The 24,921-nt window shown below is 38.9% G+C and overlaps 1 protein-coding gene across 1 annotated transcript in view; it reads left to right on the forward strand.

Annotated features, from left to right (window-relative positions):
* Positions 1-22,752, forward strand: part of Pak2 (p21 (RAC1) activated kinase 2) — an 83,469-nt gene extending 60,717 nt beyond the window's left edge. Inside the window, exons 8-15 of the mRNA XM_042667539.1 lie at positions 372-435; positions 2,019-2,067; positions 3,046-3,158; positions 4,655-4,772; positions 7,496-7,595; positions 13,975-14,171; positions 19,487-19,624; positions 20,267-22,752. Of these exons, the coding sequence (XP_042523473.1) occupies positions 372-435; positions 2,019-2,067; positions 3,046-3,158; positions 4,655-4,772; positions 7,496-7,595; positions 13,975-14,171; positions 19,487-19,624; positions 20,267-20,353 (866 nt within the window). The 3' untranslated portion in view covers positions 20,354-22,752. The remainder of the gene's footprint in view (positions 1-371; positions 436-2,018; positions 2,068-3,045; positions 3,159-4,654; positions 4,773-7,495; positions 7,596-13,974; positions 14,172-19,486; positions 19,625-20,266) is intronic.
* The last annotated feature ends 2,169 nt before the right edge of the window (positions 22,753-24,921 follow it).

The raw sequence follows: 24,921 nt of genomic DNA on the forward strand, positions 1-24,921 counted from the left end.
AACCTTATCAGATGTGGTTTTGTATATATTTATGAATATTTATAGCTTCTTCACATGAATCTACAAAAAGTCACTAACAAAATTATCATTCTATAGATAGGTGTTTGTGTGGTCATAAAATAGGTTCTGGGGGGGGGGGGAAATTTCTCTTTTTTAATTCAACAATAATCATTGGCCTGTATCAAGCATTATAAATCTAGTGAAAGTAGATCTTGTTTCTGATTGTTTTTGATTTTATTATGTACTTCGATGCTTATTATGTACTTCAAATCCAGTATTTTAAAGTCAGTACTTTATTAAAAGTAATTATTAATCAAATTAATTTGCTTTAAAAAGGCTTGATCTTCCAATTTTTGTTTTTGTTAAAACAGGAACTATAGTAAGCATAGGAGACCCTAAGAAAAAGTATACAAGATATGAAAAAATTGGACAAGGGTAAGTTTTTGTGACTTTAGTCCATAATATTCAGTACTCCCTGGGTATCCCACATGGTGTATCTTTGCCCCTTATATGAGCTCTAAATATAAATGTAATCTGACTGGGACTCTTTGGAATTGTGGAGGGTTTTTGCCAGACCTGGGGCTTGAACTCAGGGCCTGGTCTCTGTCCGTGAGCCTCTCTGTGTTCAAGGCTAGTACTCTGCCATTTTAGCTACGGTGCTGCCACTTCCCTGTTTTTTCTAAGTGGTTTATTGGAGATAAGAGTCTCAAGGAATTTTCTGTGCAGACTGGCTTTTTGAACCATCATCTTCAGGTCTCCTGAGTAGCTAGGATTACAGGCATGAGTCACCAGTGTCTGGCCTTAATGTTAAATTTTACAAAATTATAAAGAATTGCATAAAATGAAACAATATGAAATTTAAAAACTAGGCCAAACTGGTGGCTCACATCTGTAATCCTAGCTACTCAGGAGGCTGAGATTTGAGAATCATGGTTTGAAGCCAACTTGGCAGGAAAATCTGTGAGACTCTTTTTTTTTTTTTTTGTCGGTCGTGGGGCTTGAACTCTGGGCCTGGGCGCTGTCCTTCAGCTCTTCAGCTCAAGGCGAGCGCTCTACCACTTGAGCTACAGCGCCACTTCCGGTTTTCTGGTGGTTTATTGGAGATAGGAGTCTCACGGTCTTTCTTGCCCGGGCTGGCTTTGAACCTCGATCCTCAGATCTCAGCCTCCTGAGTAGCTAGGATTACAGGCGTGAGCCACCAGCGCCCGGCATCTGTGAGACTCTTATCTCCAATTAATCACCAGAAAATTGGAAGTGGCACTGTGGCTTAAAGTGGTAGAGTGCTCACCTTGAGCAAACAGAAACTCAGAGATAGTGCCCAGAATATGAGTTCAAGCCCCACGATCTAGAAGAAGAAGAAGAAGAAAATAGGCCAAATATATTGTTTATAGAGATACGAACCCATGTCTTTTGTAGTTGAAAGCATATACTTGATATGCAAATACATATCAAGTATAGATCAACTTTGGAAAATGGGAGGGTCACATCAGAAAGGGCATAGAGTTTATTTACAGTTCTTTGTTTATGAAATGAAGATGTTTTCATGTGTGGATATTTAAAATATTTTTAATCCCTATGTCTTTGGGGTTTTTGTCGGTCATAAGGCTTGAACTCTGGGCCTGGGTGCTATCTCTCAGCTCTTCAGCTCAAGGCAAGCTCTCTGCCACTTGAGCCACAGCGCTACTTCTGGTTTTCTGGTGGTTTATTGGAGATAACTAGTTTCACAGCCTTTCCTGCCTGTACTGGCTTTGAACCTCTGTTCTGAGATCTCAGCCTCCTGAGTAGCTAGGATTATAGGCGTGAGACACGGGCTCCTGGCTCTCTGTTAAGCATTCATAGATCTGAAATATTTCAAACACAATGATTGCTTTTTTCTTTTCCCCCCTTTTTGCTTTTGCTTTACTTGTAAAAAGTCTAAAGTGTTCTTCAGTGTCTTTTCCATTGTGCAAAGTGTAAAATTTGGATATTATAAATGGTAATGTTTTAGAAACCTTAAATCTTGTCTTTTTGCTCTGTAGGGCTTCTGGCACAGTTTTCACTGCAACTGATGTAGCACTAGGACAGGAGGTAATGGTCTTTTCATACTTTGGATGTTATCATTAGCATTACATGTAGAAAGAAATTATATAAAACTTACAATATGAATTATATAGATTATTACAACTCTTTCTTTCTTTCATTCCTTCTTTCCTTCTTGCTTTCTTTTGCCAGTCCTAGGACTTGAACTCAAGGTTTGGGCACTGTCCTTGAGCTTGTTTTGCTTAAGGCTAGCATTCTACCACTTGAACCACAGTGTGCCATTTCCAACTTTTTCCCGTTTATGTGGTACTGATTAATTGAACCCAGGTTTTTATGCAGGCTAGGCAAGCACTCTATCACTAAGCCACATTTGTTTTGTTTTTTTAAACAACCACATATGTGAACAAATATAAATCTCTTTCAGTTGAATATATTGTAAGAATTGATCTATGCAATTTTACAGTAATTCTTATGTTTAGGTAACTAAGAAGTAAGTTCATGGGCTGGGAAGGTGGCTCATTGGTAGAGCGCTTGCCTTGCATGCCTGAGGCACCACATAAGCAAAAAGAAAAAAGCTGGAAGTAGTGCTGTGGCTCAAGTGGTAGAGCACCAGCCTTCAGCTGAAGAGCCGAGGGACAGTGGCCAGGCCCAGAGTTCAGGCCCCACGATGGGACCCCCCCCCCCCCCCAAAAAAAAAAAAGAAGTAAGTTCATTGTCATAAATAAGAAAATACTTAAAATCTATTTTTCCAACCTGAAATGAAAAAAAGATTAATTCCTGGTCTATGCTAACTTTGAGTTGGTCAATCAACTTTAAGATAAATCTAAACATATCTAGGTTCTATCTGTTGTAAAGCACTGTGCATAGGTCATGTACAAGACAAGTACCATTTGTGAATAAGTTACAGTCTCATTCTGTAATAAAATAATATGTACATTAAATTACTCAGTGGTGGTTTTAATTTCAACTTTTTCTAAAGGTATTAGGAAAACTGATGTTTTTCCATTCTGTTTGTTTCCATTCTAGGTTGCTATCAAACAGATTAATTTACAGAAACAGCCAAAGAAGGAATTGATTATTAATGAGATTCTGGTGATGAAAGAATTAAAGAATCCCAACATAGTTAATTTCTTGGACAGGTAAATTTGAATTTTTTTTTGGGGGGGGGGGGCGGGGTCCGGTCGTGGGGCCTGAACTCTGGGCCTGGGCGCTGTCCCTCAGCTCTTCAGCTCAAGGCTAATGCTCTACCACTTGAGCCACAGTGCTACTTCCGGCTTTTTTCTTTTTGCTTATGTGGTGCTGAGGAATCAAACCCAGGGCCTCATGCATGCAAGGCAAGTGCTCTACCACTGAGCCACCTTCCCAGCCCTTGAATATTTTTAAACGTTGGGATAATATCATAGTTTTGTAAAGGATAGCCACTTTAGTTGGAATAAAACATCAGGGCTGAAAAGTATCCTCAAAGGAGGAAGAGAACAAGAGGTAAAAATATACTATATTATAGTTTAGAAAGTACTCATACAAGAAGATCACTTGGCAAAGGAGAGAAAGCAGTTAAATGAAAGATTGCTCATAATGCATTGTGCAAATAAAACAATACTAGGAAATATTGTGATTCATGTCTTGTCCACAATTATACAGTTTTTAAATTGCTGTTAGTTTTTATTTTATGTAGTGCAGGCAAGGTTTGAAATTGCTATCCTCCTGCCTAAGTCTCCTGAGTAGCTGGGATTACTAGTGTGCCACCACACCTAGCCAGTTTTCACTTAAATGCTGTTTGCTGTGAGCAAATTGCACGTGTTTATTAAAAGTTCATTTAGCTTAGGAATCAGTAATAAACAACAAAGAAAAAATAGAAAATTATACTGTTGCAGATGTGTAGTTTTTTAAATAATGACATAAAGGCTAGTATAAAATAATAATAGTGGTTGTATTGGAGCTAGTGAATTATAGGTGATTTCTTACATGTATTTAGAATGGAGAGAAGGTAATATATTTTGAGATCTTAGTTCTCATTATGGGGACTTTGTTCATAGAAATAAACATTTCAGGTATGTTTCCCTGCTTTAAAATAGCATTTTTAAGTCAGTCTGGCTGGTGAGTCAGATAAACCCTAGGCTTTAGAATCATGGTGTGTGCTTTCAGATTCTGGTTCTGTTTCTAGACTCCCAGGTCTTTGTGTTTGTGTCTCTTCTCTTTCCCCCCTCTCTCCCCTTGGGAATAGGGTATTGTTGTGTAGCCTAAGATAGCTTGAGCCCCCCGGTCTTCAGAGGTAAGTCCTTTCATTGGAAAACAGGATTAATGATTTCTACATCATACATTCATTCTAATTTGAATATTCTGTGTATTTGAATACTCATTTGAATACTCTCACACAAGTGATGATTGTGGAAAAATTATAACTTTAAAGTGATTCAGGAGGATAGATCATAATCTCTTCAAGTTTTGAGTTTTGTACTATAACATAGTAGCTTTCCGGTTTTCTTCCCAGTTCTTAGCTGTCTTAGCTCTCTAGTTTTATTATGATACATAACATTTGAGTCCCTCAACATAGAATGTATAAAATAAAAAAATGTATAAATGTATAAAGTGTGAAAAATAAAAATGTAAATGTGTTTGTATATTCCACTTTTAGTTACCTGGTGGGAGATGAGTTGTTTGTAGTAATGGAGTACCTTGCTGGTGGGTCGCTTACTGATGTTGTAACAGAAACCTGCATGGATGAAGCACAAATTGCTGCTGTATGCAGAGAGGTGGGTTTACTTCCTTTTGGGTAAGATAAGGTGATATATGGTTAGGAAAGAGTGAAAAAAAAGGAAAGTTTTCCTGCCCAGTAAATTTTATTGTGTTTGGGATAGTTTCTCTACATATTCTCCGCCTTGCACCCTTTCATCTAACATGTGTTATTTGGGAATGAAGCCTAAACTCCCCCTCCCCTTTGTTTTTTTTTTTGTTTGTTTGTTTGGTTGGTTGGTTGGTTGTGGGGCTTGAACTCTGGGCCTGGGCACTGTACCTCAGCTCTTCAGCTCAAGGCGAGCGCTCTACCACTTGAGCCACAGCACCACTTCCGGCTTTTTCTGCTTATGTGGTGCCAAGGAATCGAATCTAGGGCCTCAGGCATGCAAGGCAAGCACTCTACCACTGAGCCACCTTCCCAGCCCCTGAAGCATAGACCTTTGAAGAGCATTCATTAGCAAATTTTAGTAGAGTGATCATTACAGTTTACCCTTTAAAAAGGACACTTCAGAGTAAAACCAGATACCATTAAAATTATCATTCATGATGGAAACTAGGACCATCTCATTATAAAAAACCCTAGTCCTGGGGCTGGGAAGGTGGCTCAGTGGTAGAGCGCTTGCCTTGCATGCCTGAGGCCCTGGGTTCGATTCCCAGCACCACATAAGCAAAAAGAAAAAAGCCGGAAGTGGCACTGTGGCTCAAGTGGTAGAGCGCTAGCCTTGAGCTGAAGAGCTGAGGGACAGTGCCCAGGCCCAGAGTTCAGGCCCCATGACCGGACCCAAAAAAAAAAAAAAAAACCCTGGTCCTGGAGCTGGGAAGGTGGCTCAGCGGTAGAACGCTTGCCTTGCATGCTTGAGGCCCTGGGTTCTATTCCTCAGCATCACATAAGCAAAAAGAAAAAAGCCAGAAGTGGCTCTGTGGCTCGAGTAGTAGAGCACTAGCCTTGAGCTGAAGAGCTGAGGGACAGTGCCCAGGCCCAGAGTTCAGGCCCCACGACTGGACCCAAAAACAAAACAAAACAAAAAAAAAAACTCTGGTCCTAACTTTATTGAACTCTCTGAGGATGAAATAACTGCTGTTTTTTTTTAAAGTTTATAATTATTTTTTAACTTCTATTTGCTTAAGTAAATAAGTTCTGCCAAACTACTTAAGTCTGAACCAAAACAAGTCTTCCTTCTATGTATGTTTTCTAAAAGGAACTTAAGCTAGTGGCTATTTATTATCACTGAAATTGAAGCTAATGATTATTTATCATCATTGAAACTGACCCTTTATTTTGTCAAAGAAAGGATAAGATTGTATAAGTTCTTATGATTATATTGTATTTTCTATAAGTTTGGCTTTCAGCAATTCTGCAGTAGCACAAGATGAATTACAAACCTTTATTAAGGTGTTAAAAATAATGTTCTTTAAAATTTTAATTCTGATTTGTGTTCTGCTCCTTTGATTGTAGGAAGAAAATAACCTTTTTCATAGTTCTTTAATCATGTCCCTTAACAAAATGTTTGATCACTTAAAACTGATCAAATTTAATGGGAATTTATCTTGTTCTCATAGTTGATACAAAATTAATTTTGTAACCAAAGTTATAACAAAAACTATATTCAGAATACATTTATTCATTAACAAAATCCTTTGCTTATTAAATTCTGAGATTTAATATTAAAGTCTGAGGTAGCAGCAACATATAGAAGCCTTGCCAAAGTTTGTATTTTCATAATTCCACCTGTCAAGATGTAATATGTGGCCGGGCGCTGGTGGCTCATGCCTGTAATCCTAGCTACTCAGGAGGCTGAGATCTGAGGATCACGGTTCAAAGCCAGCCCAGGCAGGAGAGGCCGTGAGACTCCTATCTCCAATAAACCACCAGAAAACCGGAAGTGGCGCTGTAGCTCAAGTGGTAGAGCACTCGCCTTGAGCTGAAGAGCTGAGGGACAGCGCCCAGGCCCAGAGTTCAAGCCCCACGACCAACCAAAAAACAAAACAAAACAAAAAAAGATGTAATATGTGATTTGGTAGTTAAATAGCACTAATTCAGTAAATAATGAGTAGTAGGAAGGGGAAAAATTAGTGACAGGGTCTTGGATTATTGCTCGGTGACAGAGCATTTGCTTATCATCCTTGCATGCATGAAGTCCCGGTTCAATCCCAAACATGGGGGAAAGACCATTAGTGACAAATGAGTTGCATGCATAGCCTACCTCCTAGTCCTACCTACTCAGGAGGCTAAGGCAGGCGATTTGCTTAAGTCCAGGAGTTGAAGACCAGCCTAAACAATGTAACAAGACCCTGTCTTTAAAAAAAAATAGTGACATTATAAAACATTATTTAATAATGTCTGGATAAAATCAGAGTAGAGGGGCTGGGAAGGTGGCTCAGTGGTAGAGTGCTTGCCCTACATGCATGAGGCCCTGGGTTCAATTCCTCAGTGCCACATAAGCAGAAAAGGCTAGAAGTGGTGCTGTGGCTCAAGTAGTAGTGCACTAGCCTTGAGCTGAAGAGCTGAGAGACAGCGCCCAGGCCAAGTTCAGGCCCCACAACTGACAAAAATAAATAAAATCAGAGGCGAGGATCTTACTAATTTTGACATTCTTTTAATTTTTCATGTGAGAGGATGTTTTTTCTTAAGTATTAAGAGAGTCTTCTGCTAGATACAAATAAGGCAATGCTTAGGTCATAAAATAGCATATATGAACCTTTCTTAGACTTTAGTAACTGATTATTTTCTTCTGTTCAGTGTTTACAGGCACTGGAATTTTTACATGCTAATCAAGTGATCCACAGAGACATCAAAAGTGACAATGTGCTTTTGGGGATGGAAGGCTCGGTTAAACTTAGTGAGTAACAAATGAAGAAATAACATTTATTTGATATTTGTTTACTATAATGTCTTTCCTTTATCTAGCTAAAATAATTCTTACATTAATATTTTATGATTTAATACATGAAGGGAAAGGGAGCCTTCTGATAAATACTATGAACTAGACAGCCCAAATTTAAATAGCACACCTGCTGCTATTTGTTGAATATTTTTGAGCAAGTTATTTAATTTCTTTTTGTCTGCTTACACATATGTTCAACAGAAAAAGTAATATTGTGTATCTCAGAGAAGTTTTTTCGGTTAAAAAAATGTAAAATATTGTCAGGTACCTGTGGCTTAGACCTGTAATCCTAGCTACTCAGAAAGCTGAGATCTGGAGGATCAAGGTTCAAGACCAGTCTGAGCAGAAAAGTCCAAAAAAAATAACCAGCAAAAAGCCAGATGTTGGAGACCTGGCTCAAGTATAGTAGAACATCACCCAAGCAAGCTGAGCAAATGTGAGACCTTGAGTTTGAACACTACTGCCAAAGGAAGAAAAAGTGTGTGTATATATATGCACTTTGGAATGTCACATGTTAACAATATTTTGTAGCCATAAACTTTTTGTTTCTGACATCTCTTGGAATAGTTTTTTTCATACTCTTCAACTATCTGTAAATTTTATAGAAGTAGTTTGTGTAATCTTGATCTCAGGGATGATAGGTGGTGGGAGTCGGGGGAGGGAGTGCGGAAATCTCACTTTTCTAGAAATCTGTATCATACACAGTAAAAGTCACGAAGAAACATGTACATTTTTTTTCTTTGCTTTCATAATCCCTCATTTCCAAATCTCCCCGCCCCCCGCCCCCTCTGGAGGATTCAAGAACTGTTGCTGAGAGAGGATGTTCAATCAAAAGATCAACCCTTTCTACCAACCTGGTCTGCTAGAGGGCTTGTCTTCTATCTCAACATCTTTTCTCCCAAGCTCCCTCTATAGGTTATTTGATCAGGTGGTCAATAATTGTTCATCTTCAATAATCATATTGGACAAGTAGGAAAAAGACTTTGTTTATAGTGCTGGTACTAGAGCCTGAACCCAGATCCTGGGTACTGTTCCTTTTTGTCTCAAAGATGGCACTCTACCACTTGAGCCACAGTTCCACCTCTAGCTTTTTGGTGGTCATTTGGATATAAGAGTTACACAGACTTTTCTAACCCAGCCTGGCTTGGAAACTCAATCCTCAGATCTCAGCCTCCTGAATAGCTAGGATTACAAGCATGAGCCACTGGTCCTGGCTACATTTTTGCTATATAAACATGAAAACTAAATTATTAGACTTTTTTTGGATAACATTTTGTATGACTCTTTCACTTACTAGATGAATGATCTTAAATAACTTTTCTAAAAACATGTAAGTTTCTCCATCTACAAAATGAGCATAATTTATAGTAAACATACCTAAGTCTGGAAGCTAGAAGTAGGAAGTCGTGCCTAACAGTGTAGTTCTTGATTTCCTGGCACCATAGTAAAATATAAAAAGATACCTATCTCATTGGGTTCCTATAAGGACTGAATATTTTAATTCTTATAAGGTACTTATGATTGTACCTAGATTATTATAGTACTACATATAAAATATTGTTTTCCCAAATTATTACTTTTTTTTTTTTTTTGTCAGTTCAGGGGCCTGAACTCTGGGGTCTGGGTGCTGTCCCTCAGCTCTTCAGCTCAAGGCTAGCACCTCTACCACTTGAGCCACAGTGCCACTTCTGGCTTTTTTTGCTTATGTGGTGCTGAGGAATAGAACCCAGACCTCATGCATGTAAGGGTACCACTGAGCCACCTTCCCAGCCAGCCCCCAAATTACTACTTTTATATTCTCCCTGTAGAAATACAGAATTTCAGTAAGTAAATTCCTGTAGTTTTGTAAGAAAAAACTGCAACTACCTTAAATAATGAGCAATAACAAGAAGTAATAGGAGAGACATTGGAACTCAATAGGCATAGGCGGAAACATTTTGAAAAGAGTTCCAGGGCACAGCAGATAGGAGAAAGACTTGACAAATGGGATTATAAAAAAAAAAGTTTCTGCACAGCAAAGAACATAGTTACTAAACTAGAAAGACAGCCAACAGACTGGGAGAAGATCTTTACCAACAATACATCCAACCAAAGTTTAATATAAAAATATACTTGGAGCTCAAGAAATCAACCCCAGCCGGGCGCTGGTGGCTCACACCTGTAATCCTAGCTACTCAGGAGGCTGAGATCTGAGGATCGAGGTTCAAAGCCAGCCTGGGCAGGAGACACCGTGAGACTCCTATCTCCAGTAAACCACCAGAAAAACGGAATTGGCGCCGTAGCTCAAGTGGTAGAGCGCTCGCCTTGAGCTGAAGAGTTGAGGGACAGCGCCCAGGCCCAGAGTTCAAGCCCCACAGCCGACCAAAAAAAAAAAAATCAACCCCACCCAAAGCTAACAATCCAGTTACTAAATGGGCAAAGGAGCTAAAGAAAGAATTCTTAGGTGAAGAAGTGCTCATCATTCCTGGCTATAAAGGAAATGCAAATCAAAACAACTTTAAGATGCCATCTCTTCCCAGTTAGACTGGCCAACATTGTGAATTCAAACAACAAATGTTGGTGGAGCTGTGGGGAAAAAGGAACCCTATTGCACTGTTGTTGGGAATGTGAACTAGTATAACCACTCTGAACAGCAGTCTCGAGATTCCTCAAAAACTAACCATACATCTTCTCTGTGATCCAGCCATGCCACTGCTGGACATCTACCCAGAACATTACAAGCCAGGATATTGTAAAAGCACTTGAACATCTATGTTCATTGCTGTACTATTCACAGTAGCCAAACTAAGCAAACAGCTCAGATGCCCTACAATAGATGAATGGATTTTAAAAAATGTAGTACCTTTATACAATATAATTTTACACAGCCATTAGAAAGAATAATGTCATTTGCAGGGAAATAGATGGATTTAGAACAAATCACATTAAGTGAGGTCAGCTAAGCTCAGAGACAAACAGGACATGTTTTCTCTTGTATGTGGAAGCTAGACTTAAAATACATGGAGACATGATAAATTATATAGCACTCTAGGCATTCATACACAGTTGGACTAAAAGAGGACACTCTTAAGAGAGAAATAAAAAGGCACAATGCATATATGAATCTGATCACATAAAATAATATTTATTGAAATGAACTCCAGGTTAAAAAATGAGGGCTGAGAGTTTAGCTCAGCGGTAGAACACTTTCCTGGTATGCCTAAGGCCCTGGGTTCAATCCCCAGCACTACAAAGGAAAAACAAAGAAAAAAATCAACTTCTGTTTGCCAATCTCCAGTGGCTCATGCCTGTAATCCTAGCCACATAGGACTGATATCTGAGCATCATGGTTCAAACCCAGCTCAGGCAGAAAAGTCCATGAGACTCTTGTTTCCAATTTACCATCTTAAAACCAGGCAATGTGGCTGAAGTGGTAAAGTGCTAAGGTGAAAAAACTCGAGGACCTTGCCCAGGCCCTGAGTTCAAGTCCCATGACTAACAAAGAAAAAAGAGATGAACAGTAAGGGAATGGTAATTTTATTTATTTTTGTTGCCAGTTCTGGGGTTTGAACTCAGGGCCTAGTCATTGTCCCTTAGCTTTTTTGTTCAAGGCTAGTTAATTGGAGATATGAGTCTTGAGGTCTTGCCTGCCCAGGTTGGCTTCAAATTGTGATCGCCAGATCTCAACTTCCTGGATTACAGGCATGAGCCACACTGCCTGGCTTGATTTTTATTTTCAAGTCATGGGACTTGAACTCAGGGCCTGTGTGCTATCCCTGAGTTTTTTTTATTCAAAACTAGCACTGTACTACTTTGAGCCACAATGCGACTTACGGTTTTCTGGGGGTTACTTGGAGACTTTTCTGCCTTTAACCACGATGCTCAGATCTAAGCCTCCTAAGTAGCTAGGGTTATGGTATTCAGGCTTGATATATTTGGTTTTGGTTTTGTTTTATTGGTCATGGGGCTTGAACTCTGGCCTGGGTGCTATCCCTCAGCTCTTCCTCTCAAGGCTAACACTCTACCACTTGAGCCACAATGCTACTTCCAGCTTTTTTCTGCTTATGTGGTGCAGAGGAATCGAACCCAGGGCCTCATGCGTGCAAGACAAGCACTCTACCACTGAGCCACCTTCCCAGACCCTTGATATATATATATATATATATATATATATTTTTTTTTTTTTTTTTTTTTAATGTTGGTCATGGGGCCTGAACTCTGGGCCTGAGCACTGTCCCTCAGCTCTTCAGCTCAAGGCTAGTGCTCTACCACTTGAGCTATAGCGCCACTTCCGGTTTTCTGGTGGTTTATTGGAGATAAGAGTTTCACAGCCTTTTCTGCCTGAGCTGGGTTTGAACTGGGATCCTCAGATCTCAGCCTCCTGAGTAGCTAGGATTACAGGTGTGAGCCACCAGCACCCAGCTAGGCTTGATTTTTTTTTTTTTTTTTTTTTTCTTTTTGGCGCTGTCCCTCAGCTCTTCAGCTCAAGGCCAGTGCTCTACCACTTGAGCCACAGGGCCACTTCCGGCTTTTTTTTCCTGCTTATGTAGTGCTGAGGAATCAAACCCAGGGCCTCATGCATGCAAGGCAAGTACCCTACTACTGAGCTACCTTCCCAGCCCAAGGCTTGATATTTTTATATAGTATAATACTTTGTAGTTTTGAAAATAAGATATGTGCTATATGGAAAGATCTCTAAAAATAAGACATGTGTTATATAGAAAGATCTCTAAATATAAAATGAGGGATTTTTTGTTAGTGACTTTGTGTGTGTGTGTGTGTGTGTGTGTGTGTGTGTGTTATATACAGATTCTGGGGATTTAACTCAGGGACTTGGATGTTATCTCTTAGCTTTTTCAGTCAAGCCACAGCTCCATTGCCAGCTTTTTGCTGGTTAATTGGAAATAAAAATCTCAAGACCTTTCTTGCCATGGCTGGCTTCAAGTTGAGATCCTCAGATCTCAGCCTCCATAATAGCTCAGATTACAAATGTCAGCTCGTAGTACCTGGCTTTAAATCGAGTTTTAAGAAAACAGGGAAGGTAGCTCAGTGGTATAGTGCTTGCCTTGCATGCATGAGGTCCTGGGTTCCATTCCTCAGTACCACATAAGCAGAAGAAGCCGTAAGTGGCGCTGTGGCTCAAGTGATAGAGCTCTAGCTTTGTGCTGAAGAGCTGAGGGACAGCGCCCAGGCGCAGAGGTCAGGCCCCACAACTGGCAAAAAAAAAAAAAAAAAAGCAAAGAAAACAGTATACAAAATATCTAAATTACCATGTAGATCAAATGAACTAGACAGTTCATTAGTATAATTCATATGTATGTCTAAGGGGCTGGGAAGGTGGCTCAGTGGTAGAGTGCTTGTCTCACATGCATGAGGCCCTGGGTTTGACTCCTCAGCACCACATAAGCAGAAAAAGCTGAAAGTGGTGCTGTGGCTCAAGTGGTAGAGTACTAGACTTGAGCACAGAGAGGCTTAGGGACAGTGCCCAGGCCCTGAGTTCAAGCACCAAGACTTGCAAAAAGAAAAAAGCATATTAAAAAGTGTAAAGACTACAAACCTAATAGTTAACAGTGGTTATATAAGGAGTCAAATGGGTTTAATATGCAAGGGAAGAAAACAGCCCTAACTTCTCATCCTACTTTCCCACTAGTTTAGTATCAAATGCTGAAGTAGGTATCCTATTACTTGGGTACACAGTGAGGTAGTGGAGTCAGATGTGTTCTTCTAAGCTCTCTCTTAAGTTGTATGCTTATTGATTCTAGTTTTTGTTTATTTTGTTTAAAAGCAGTCTGTTTCCTGACTTTGCCTGATTGACTTTCATTTAAATTTGGTATTCATCTTTGCTGTTCTTTCTTTCAGATTTTTAAAAAAATATTTTAGGTTTGAATTAATTATTCACAGTGAAACATCTGATAATGTATGCTGTGTTGTAGAGCAAGAAGTGAGAGTAAAGCTGAACACTGGTAGCTTATACCTGTAAACCTCACTACTCAGGAGACTGAGATATAATTGTGCTTAAAAGTTAGCCTGGACAGCAAAGTCTGTGAGCCTCTTACCTCCAGTTAGCCAACAGAAAACCGGAAGTGGCATTGTGTGTGACCAAGTGGTAGAGTGCTAGCCTTGAGCAAAAAGACCTCAGGGACCATGCCCAGGCCCAAGCCTCAAGGCTGACAAAAAAAAAAAAGAAGTGAGAGTAAATAACACCCTCAAAATATTTAAACTTATTCTGGTTTACTTTATTATTAAATTCCTTTAAAAAAATTGGATGTAATTTTGATATTTGAACTCTTAACGTTTTTAAAACCATTTCTAGAAACCATTAACTCTAAATATTTTGTTTTGTTTTGTATTATAGCTGACTTTGGTTTCTGTGCCCAGATCACCCCTGAGCAGAGCAAACGCAGTACCATGGTTGGAACACCATACTGGATGGCACCAGAGGTGGTTACACGGAAAGCTTATGGCCCCAAAGTTGACATATGGTCTTTGGGTATCATGGCAATTGAAATGGTAGAAGGAGAGCCTCCATACCTCAATGAAAATCCCTTGAGGGTAAGATCAGTTAAATCCTAACTTTACCATAAGAAAAATACTTTTCCGGGGCTGGGAAGGTGGCTCAGTGGTAGAGCGCTTGCCTTGCATGCATGAGGCCCTGGGTTCGATTCCTCAGCACCACATAAGCAAAAAGAAAAAAGCCGGAAGTGGCACTGTGGCTCAAGTGGTAGAGTGCTTGCCTTGAGCTGAAAAGCTGAGGGACAGCGCCCAGGCCCAGAGTTCAGGCCCCATGACCCGGACACCCCCCCCCCCCCCCAAAAAAAAAAAGAAAAATACTTTTCCTTAAAACATATATTTAGGGGCTAGGAAGGGTGGCTCAGTGGTAGAGTGCTTGCCTTGCATGCATGAGGCCCTGGGTTCCATTCCTCAGAACCACATAGCAAAAAAACCAGAAGTGGTACTGTATCTCAAGTGGTAGTGCTAGCCTTGAGCTGAAGAGCTGAGGGACAGGACCCAGGACCAGAATTCAGGCCTCACGACCAGAAAAAAACAAAAACAAAAACATATATTTAGTACTTGCCTGTGAAAGGTGGATAAGAATATAGAATACAAAGTTATCAAAAACCTAGTATTTCCCTTACTCTACATCTAAAAATTACATTACCTCTGAATTACAGAGCTGAACATGTTAGGTAAATAGTTTATAGATTTTGTTGTTGTAGTTGTTGGTGATTGCGGGGCTTGAAGTCTGGACCAGGATGCTGTCCCTGAACCTCTTTGTCCACAAGGCTAGCACTCTACCACTTGAGCCATAATACCACTTCTGGGTTTTTTTTAGTAGTTAATTAGAGATAAGAGAGTCTTACAGGTACTTTTCAGCCCAGGCTGGCTTTGAACATCAATCCTTAGATCTCGACCTCCTGAATAACTGAGATTACAGGCATGAGCCACCAGTGCCCAGTAGTTTATAGGTTTTTAATAGTAAGTTCTGTTGCTTTTCTTTTGCATGTGAGAGTATACTTATCCTTTCACAAAGTTGAGATGCCCTGATGCCTTTTTTCTGCATAGTTAAGTTAATTTTTCCTACACATTTAGGTATCCTGGATATAGCACTCAAGTCCTTTGTACTCTGAGGACAGTGAAGAAGAAAGTAAGGTTACATTTCTGAGAATGTATGAATGATAAAGTTAAGGCTCATATTCAAACTAAAGGGTAGATTTTCAACAAGGAAATACTCATCAGCTGAGTTTCCACCACCATCCCTGCTTTAAATTACAAGTGGCTTTACATCATTAAGGAAATACAAATCAAAACCAAGATATTCCTTTTACAGTAGAATGACTATAGTGACAGTAATAAGTTTTGGTGAAGGTATGGAGAATTTGGGATCACCTTCATGTATTGCTGGTGGGATTCTAAAATAGTACAACTTCATTGGGAGACAATTTGATACTCTAAAAGTTAGAAGTTAGTTACAGTGTAATTTAGCAGTTCCGTTCTTAGATAGGTATCTAAGTAAATTAATCACTTAATCACAATCAAAAAAAAAAAAAAAGAACCTCAGGGAAGGTAGGGAGGGAAGGGATGGTAGAGGGAAAACAATGGAGGGGGTAACTATGTTCAAGAGGAAGTGTACTCATTACCTCACTCATGTAACTGTAACCCTCTGTATAGTATCTTTACAATAAAAAAAAAACACATACATGTCACTAAGCATGGTGGCCCACACCTATAATCCCTAATACTTGAAAGGCTAAGATAGGAGGATTGCAAGTTCAAGGCTAGCCTGGGCTATATAGCATAAGTTCATTTAAAGTGGGAAGAAAAAGCATACATGTGCTTACACAAAACTTGTATATTAGTGTTCAGAACAGCAATATTATTTGAAATGGCAAAAAGTGGAAGCAGCTAATGTAATCACCAAATAAACAATGGAATATTATTTGGCAAAAAAACTTAAGAAGGTTTTATAGGTTATAATATGGAACCTTCAAGTATTATGGGAAGTTAAAGAATCCATACAATGGATAGAATTAGATTTTAGTACATTTTAATTCATTTCCTGAATGTTTTTGCCTCACTGCCAAAAGATTCCAGTTCAGGTAAGTAGAAAATACTTTCAGTAGAGTACACTTGTCCATTCAGTATATGCTTGTCCATTCAGTTTTTTAAGTTTTAGTGTTATTTTTTTTCATTCATCTAACCAGTGTTAATTTGAGCCTTGCTTTGTATCAGGCCCTATTCAAGGTGTTTCCCAAAAGAACCAAGAAAAACATTCTAGTGGGGGAAGAGAGATAATAAAATAAATAACAATAATATATATTAAGCCATGGACTCTTAAGTACTGGGACTAGCAAAAAAGATCAGGATGTTTGGTTTCAAAAGGATACTTTTGAAGGGCTTTGCTGAAGTGACATTTGAATATAGAAGATAACAGGAAAGAGCATTCTGAACAGAAGGAACAATTGATGCAAATGCTCTCAAACAGAAGTGTTCCAATATATATTCAAAGGTCCTTGAGGATTTCAGCATAGCTAGAGTGCATTGTGCAAACAGCAGGCAAATGAAGTAGATCCATAAAGAAGTCAGATACTGTATTGGCCTTGGGAAGCCTTGGAAAGGATTTTGGCTTTTACTCTAGATGACAAATATATTGGAGCGCAGTGAAATGTAAAAGAGATGTAAATTATTTCAATATTTCAAGAGGATCATTCAGAAGCTGCTGCAATAATTCACGCAAGAAATGATAGTATGCATGGATATTATTGGTGTGGTTGCTAAACAGTGGGATGGATTCTGTATATTTTTGTTTGTTTGTTGTTTTGTCATCATGGGGCTTGAATTCAGAGCCTGGTCACTGTCTCTGAGTTTTTTTTGTTCAAGACTAGTGCTCTACCACTTTGAGCTACAGCTCCGCTTCTGATTTTCTGGTAGTTAATTGGAGATTAGTCTCACAGCCTTTCCTGCCCAAGCTGGCTTTGAACCTTGATTTTCAGATCTCAGCCTTCTGAGTAGCTAGGATTGTCGGCATGGTCTACCAGTGCCTGCCTTGGATGTGTTGTGCCAGGAGACTGCATGAGAGAGAGGAGCATTAAGGAAGGCCCTAAGAGTTTAGCTTAAGCAACTAGAATGATAAATTTGACATTCACCTCAGCTAAAATGAGAAAAATGAAAGGAAGAGAGGGGCATGATAGCAGGTGAGGTATCAGCAGATATTTTTTTGTTGTTGTTGGATGTGGGGCTTGAAGTCTTTCAGCAGATAGTATTTTAACACTTTAGGCATATTAAGGTTGAGAGACCTGCCAGAACATTCAAATGGATATGTTGAATAGGCCAATGAGTATGCAAGTTAGGATCCAGGCTAGAGGTAGAAAATAAAGCTTCTTAGCTATAGCAATTATTTGGTCCCCAAATGGAATGGCCAGAAGAAAAGGTAAAACAAAATAAAAGTATAGTCTGGAAACATCATGCTACAAGTGAGGGAGAGAACATTTGTTCATTAAGATGATGAAGCCTTAGCCGGGCATCGGTGGCTCATGCCTGTAATCCTAACTATTAGGAGGCTAAGATCTGAGGAGCACAGTTCAAACCCAGCCCAGGAAAGACCATGAGACTCTTATTTCAAAAAACCAATAGAAAACCAGAAGTGGTGCTGTGGCTCAAGCGATAGAGCACGCTCCTTGAACTGAAGAGTACAGGGACAGCTCCCAAGCCCAGAGCAGAGTTCAAGCCCCAGGACTGACACACACACACACACAAAAAAGATGATGAAGCCTGAGTCTTGATGAGTATGGATGCAATAGATAGAAACTTGAAGAGTGACAACATTTGCTTTGAAGACGAAGTAACAGGGACCATTTTAACCCTCCCTACCTGAAGCAACCTGAAAAACTATAGAGTATAAGAAAAAAAAGATTGGGGCTGGGAAGGTAGCTCAGTGGTAGAGCACTTGCCTTGCATGCTCAAGGCCCTGGGTTCGATTCCTCAGCACCACATAAGAAAAAAGCCGGAAGTGGCACTGTGGCGCAAATGGTAGAGTGCTAGCCTTGAGCTGAAGTGCTGAGGGACAGCGCCCAGGCCCACAGTTCAGGCTCCACGACCAGACCCCAAAAAAAAAGAAAAGAAAAAAAAGATTTTCAAGAAGTGAAAGAAATGTATGTGAAGGGAATCATGGACACTGGAAAGATCAGTTAGGATTTAGGTGCCAGTAAAGTCATAAGGATTCTAGGAATGTAGAAGGTAGACTACAACCAAGATTTGAGCTTGTAATTTCTGCCACTACTACTGATATGGATGGTAGAGGGTGTGGCCAGAAGTGAACGTATCTGAGGAACTATATAGTACAAAGGCATCAGGCAACAGTTCAAGTTGTAGCATGCATTCATGTAGCTATTGAAAATGCTGAAAATTATGATGAGAATAACATTAGAGGTATAGTACAAAAAGGTATAATCTTGAAACAGTGAGGGTAGGAGTCTGGGATTTAGTAGGTCTTTAAACAAGGGAAGATAGATAAGCCATCATAAGCCTGGGTTTCAGAGAAATATGATAAAGATCTCAGAGAGAAATGAGGAGCCAGAAGGCACTTATTCACCTTTAGGCCCAGTCATGGGAAAAAAAGACAAAAACAAAAGCAAAAAAAAAACCTGTTACCAGAGAGCACTACCTGTGAAAGCATGGAGACATTGGAGAGCAACATGGGCATTGGGAGTAGAGAAACTAGGAGATAAAAAGTGTCCAGGCTGCTCATGATTATTAATATAAATGAAAAAAGTAAATGCACTCATGTCCTTAGAAAAGAGGCATGTGTAAGATCAGATCACTAATGATGGATTAATTATAAGTTCAAGGAATTGTAGGTTGAAGGCTAGCATGAGCTACTACTGAAACTATCTCGTGGACTGGCTAAAATGGTAGAGCACTTGCCTGGCAAATGTGAAGCCTTGAGTCCAAACCCCAGAACCACAGAAAGGGGAGATAAGTTGGAATACAGTGAAAAGAAAAGTTGAAATAAATTCAACTGTTTTGAAATTTGATAGTATGGCTTAAAGCTAGAGAATCTTTAACAAAACTATATACTGTACTATATATTGATAGTGGGATTATGTTGTCTTTTTTTCTTTATACTTCTGTGTATAAGAGGTGAAGGATTTTTATGAAAATGTATTGTGTTTATAACTCAAAGTGAAGTAGCAAAATGTCCTAGGTTCCATCCCCAGCATCACACACAAAAACATACACTCTAGAGAGAAGAGAGCTACAGGAAGAGAAGATTAGTTTACAATGATTGTCTTTAAAAAATTATGCTCTACCATAATTTGATCAGGTATATGTGGAGCTGCCTTAAATATGTAAAAATGTTCTCATTTTAGGCCTTGTACCTGATAGCAACTAATGGAACCCCAGAACTTCAAAATCCAGAGAAACTTTCCCCAATATTTCGAGATTTTTTAAATCGATGTTTGGAAATGGATGTGGAGAAAAGAGGTTCAGCCAAAGAATTGTTACAGGTAAATTTGGAAAAGATGACTCTTTAGAAAAATTCACTTTCTGAGTGTCAATAGTAAGTTTTCATTGTGCTAATAATATTTCACTATTTACTGATCACCAGCATGAAAGGTAGCAGCTGGTTATATATATAGTTTTATCTGCTAAGAATAAAATTCTCAAACGATGTTATAGTAGTAAGTTCCTCATATTACCAATTCTCATACTTGTATGATGCTGGTGTAAGTATATTTATAGAGCACTTAACTATATTTTATTAATTAGAAAAATTGTTTTCAACTATAAAAAGTGATATAGGGGAGCTGGGAAGGTGGCTCAGTGGTAGAGTGCTTGCCTTGCATGCATGAGGCCCTGGGTTGGATTCCTCAGCACCACATAAGCAGAAAAAGCTGGAAGTGGAGCTGTGGTTCAAGTGTAGAGCACTAGCCTTGAGTTGAAAAGCTGAGGGACAGCGCACAGGCCCAGAGTTCAGGCCCCACGAATGACCAAAAAAAACAGATATAGGGATTATAAGAGGTTTTGGAAGAAATTAAATGTTTAGTTTATTAAATAATGATCTATAAGTAATTTTTAAAGCTCAGTTGAAAAAACTGTTTTGTTTCTTAACTGACATATACATTTCTCTCTGCCCCTCTCCCCCACAGCATCCCTTCCTGAAACTGGCCAAACCATTATCCAGCTTGACACCGCTAATCATGGCAGCTAAAGAAGCAATGAAGAGCAACCGTTAACATCATTACTGTGGCCTCTTATTTTTTTTTCCATTTTCTAAAAGAAGTGTTTTAATATATGAAAACTACTACTTTTTTGGGGGGGGGTTAAGGAGATCACCTGTATAACATGGAGGAAAGAAAAAACAAAACTACTATTCCCTGAAGACAACCAAGAGAAAAATACAATAAGATATTTATAACTTTCAAATGAGAACCCCTTTTTTAGGGTCCAAAAGGAATTGTGGACTGAATCACTAGCCTTACATCTTTCAGCAGGCAGCCTTTTAAGGCCATTTCTTAGGTGTGAGATTTGTGTCTTACTTTGCTGACTGTTACAATAGATCGTGTTGATTTTCCTTTGGGGTATTTTCAGTACTTGAATGTCAGATTCGAGTATTTCACAAGTATTTGTTTCATCTAGTCTTGGCTTTCCTCTGTAGTTTCCCTTTTCTTTGACTTGCTCCTTTTGAATTGCTTTGAGAAGTTTTTCTCATGCCTAAATTCAAGGCAAGTATGATAGAAATGATGTAGCTCTTTAAATTGGCAAAGGAGCTTAATATGGTTTAACTTTTTCTAGAAGTTAGGACCAGCTGTTGTTTAATATTTCAGTTCAGAACTTGAACTGAAAAAGAGGAAGAAAAGTATGTGATTTTTACCTTTTTTTTTTAAACAAATGTGAAAGAGTCAGTTTTAGAAATTTCATGATAGTAAGTTTGACATTTGTTACATGTATAGAAAGAGGACTAATAATCTATATTTATAACTAAATCATTGAGACAGAAAAAGAATCCCACTGACTGTTTTGTCTTCCTTTCTGCCTGTTTCTTCTTCACATTTGGCTTCAGGAGCCAAAATGGTTTATTGTTCCTACTTGGGCTTTTTGATAATGGTTGTTGCCACTGCCAGCTCCTCCAGGCTTCATTTTGGAAATAAATTTCTGTATATGTTACAATTTTAGGTTCAGCCATCTTTCACAAATGCCTTCACCTACCCCATGGAACAAGTAATATAGTAACCATTGAGTTTTCAGAATTTAAAACTTAACTCTTGTCTATTTAAAAGGAAAAATATTTGGGACTTAACAAAACCTGAGTGAGAAACTTGAACTTTGGTGGATTCTAAAATAGAATCATGAATGAGAAATGTCACTATTATAGAGATGCAGCTTATGACCAATAAACTGTAAAGCTTTGTTGTGAGTTACCATGTTCTCAACCCATTACCATTATCTTACTATGATAATTTAAATAACAAAGTACTTGTTGGTGGAAGTATTTGACTTCAGTTTTTTTTTTCAAATAAGTAGAATATTCATGTAAAAACTGGAGAAAGGAAGAAAAATGAAATGTCCTTATTGATAGTTTTTTTTTTAAGAGTTAATAAAGAAAAAAAAAAAGGTCTGTGACCTGTAGCATTAATTACTAGAATGCCCTTTATGCCCTTTATTTCCTCTCCTGTGTTTCTGTGTTGCTCTGCTCTTTGCTTTTGGATGAGGTATTGTCTATTCTGACATGCCTGGAGCCACATTTTGTTCGCATCATCCACTCCCTATGAACTTCATACCCATTTGCCATCCTGCAGTAGTACAAATCATGAATAAAAATAATTTTGCTATTTTTGAATATTTTGGGGAAACTAGTAGAGTTTTATTTCCTATTATAGGCCCTATCATATCTGTTAAAATACAAGTATAAGGAGAAAGGCTTTTATTGATAACAGGAAAGTTTTGAAAAAATGAGGAAAATAATGAAACTTTGATCTAAAGCACTTAATGGCCTCTGTTTTCAATAAGATTCTTGATTTCACTTTTTTTTTTTTTTTGAACTGTTATTTGGCCTTCTACAGTTATCACTAAGTTACTTTACAGACACAAGCTGATTATTTCTGGTGGAAAGCTGCAGTGCCTCTTGAGTTCCAGATTTGAACATTGTGAACAGTTGTCTGGATGCATTATGATAGAGAAGATGCTGCCAATGAAATAGAAAACCCACTAGGTGAGAAGACTGAGCCTCATGACCACTACAGAAGGCACTTCCATCCTAAGTCAGAGACCATATTCATGGGGTATATTCCAGGACCCCTGTTTTATGCTGTGACTCAACAAAGGGCTTTTCCATTTATAGAAGCAGTTTGGGATTTATATTTACATCTTTGATGGTTATCTACATGTCCATTGCTGGCAACGGACTTTGTCATTAAAACCTGACTCCTAGGTTAAGGGAGCTGCACTGTGGTATATTCTTTACTTACTTGGGTAAACTAATCTGTATTAGAAATAGGCTTTGGTTAATCCTGAAATGTGTCTTTTTTAAACAAAATAATCTTAAAAGGAATACAGAATTGTGATTTATTAGTTAATTTTAAATTAAAGTGTTCACATCTTGTTGAAAAAGCAATTATATATGAATCAAGATTCATGTTGTGTTATAATTGTCTTTTGTATTCATTCACCCTTTTTATTATCTCCCTAGAATTGGAGTTCTCACTTAAATCTAAGTTATATTAGTCCTCTTATGTTACTAGAACAATATTACTGTAAATATTTATTTATACTGTAGAGTTTCTGGTGGTCCTAATATATTTTCTTTGTGTGCTTTTACTGCTTTTTAGAGACAAGTAAAATTGGGAAGCCACAAAAAATAGTGAACATTTTATCCTATCCAGACTATTGAACAAGTAGAGTGAGTGTGTGGTATATGACACCATGGCTGACATACTGTTGAGTGCCTGACAAAGTGTGAATTTTCTTCCCTTTAACATAAAAATATTAAGCTGCTTAAAATTTATCTAGTACAGGCTGGGAAGGTGGCTCAATGATAGAGTGCTTGCCTCACATGCATGAGGCCCTGGGTTGGATTCCACAGCTCCACATAAGCAGAAAAAAACCAGAAGTGGCGCTGTGGCTCATGTGGTAGGGCACTAACCTTGAGCTGAAGAGCTGAGGGACAGCACCCAGGCCCAGACTTCAGCCTCCATGACAAAAAAAAAAAAATCTAATAGCCACCAGTCCTATACAAACCGTTAACAAGTAATTTTGAACTGCCTATTCATATTTCTCTCTGTAGGGCTCACTTAAATACATGGTTTTATATATAGCACTTTTGCCAGAATAATTTTAGATCTGATCAGACAGTAGCTGTAGTTAGAAAAAATAAATAAATGCTTAAAGAATTTGTATCTGGGTGAGCATGGTGGTTTACACCTGTAATCCATGCTAGCCTGGATTACAGGTTTGAGGCTTACCTGGGGAAAAGTGATTTCTCTCTCTCTCTGTCTCTCTCTCTCTCTGTCTCTCTGTCTCTCTCGCTCTCAAAAAATAGATTATGTATGGTGGTACATATCTGTTATTTTAGCAATTCTGGAGGCAGAGGTAATAGAATCACCATCTCAGGCTAACACAGCAAAAGCAAGAGAGTGAAAATTAAATCAAAAAGGGTAGGGGCATGGTTCAAGTGGTAGAGCTTAGCAAGTACAAGGCCCTGATCCTAAGCCTAGTTATCCTCCCTCCCCATCTCTTTTCCCCCCTCTTTCTTTCTCTCCCCCCCCCCCACACACACACAAACACACATACACTCCCAAGAAAGAATTTGCGGGGCTGGGAAGTTGGCTCAGTGGTAGAGCGCTTGCATTGCATGCCTGAGACCCTAGGTTCGATTCCTCAGCACCACATGAGCAAAAAGAAAAAAGCTGGAAGTGGCGCTGTGGCTCAAGTGGTAGAGCGCTAGCCTTGAGCTGAAGAGCTGAGGGACAGCACTCAGGCCCAAAGTTCAGGCCCCACGACCAGACCCCCCACCCCCCCCCCCCATTGCATCAGCTTTTGAAACTCAAGTTTCTTCTTTTTTTTTCTTAAACATGCTAAGGTCTGTGTCTGGTGAATATCAAAATGGGTGCCAGTGGCTCACGCCTATAATCCTAGCTACTCAGGAGGCTGAGATCTGAGGATTGCAGTTCAAACCCAGCCCGGTGAAGAACATCCATGAGACTCTTATCTCGAATCAACCACCAGAAAACCAGAAGTGGCAGTAATGCTTAAATGGTAGAGCGCTAACCTTGAGCTGAAGAGCTCAAGGACAGCACCCAGGCCCTGAGTTCAAGACCCATGCCCAACAAAAAAATGTAAAAAATGTTTTAGATAATAGCTTAAATCCGGCTAAATACTCATTTTTAATTGTGTAAAATTATGTAGTAAATATAAAAAATAAAAAGCGAATCCCATTACTCCCCTCTCAGACAAAAGTAGATTGTCTTGTCATTACTCTTCCCACAATATTTAAACAAAATCAGTTTTCCCATAGCATGTATACATATGTGTATGAGAAAACAGGATGGGGATGTGGCTTAGTGGTATAGTGCTTGCCTAGGAGGCATATAGTCCCGGGTGTGATTCCTCAGTACCTCATAAACAAAAGGCCGGAAGTGGCTCTGTGGCTCAAGTGGTAGAGTGCTAGCCTTGAGCAAAATAAGCTCAGACAAAGGAGGAGGTAACAATGCTTGATAGGAAATGTACTCATTACCCTACTCATGTAACTGTAACCCCTCTATACAATATTTTTACAATAAAAAGTATATATGGGAAAAAAAAGCTC

The sequence above is a fragment of the Dipodomys spectabilis genome, unplaced genomic scaffold, assembly GCF_019054845.1.
Source record: "Dipodomys spectabilis isolate Male_0828 unplaced genomic scaffold, ASM1905484v1 ptg000017l, whole genome shotgun sequence".
Taxonomy (NCBI): Eukaryota; Metazoa; Chordata; class Mammalia; order Rodentia; family Heteromyidae; genus Dipodomys; species Dipodomys spectabilis.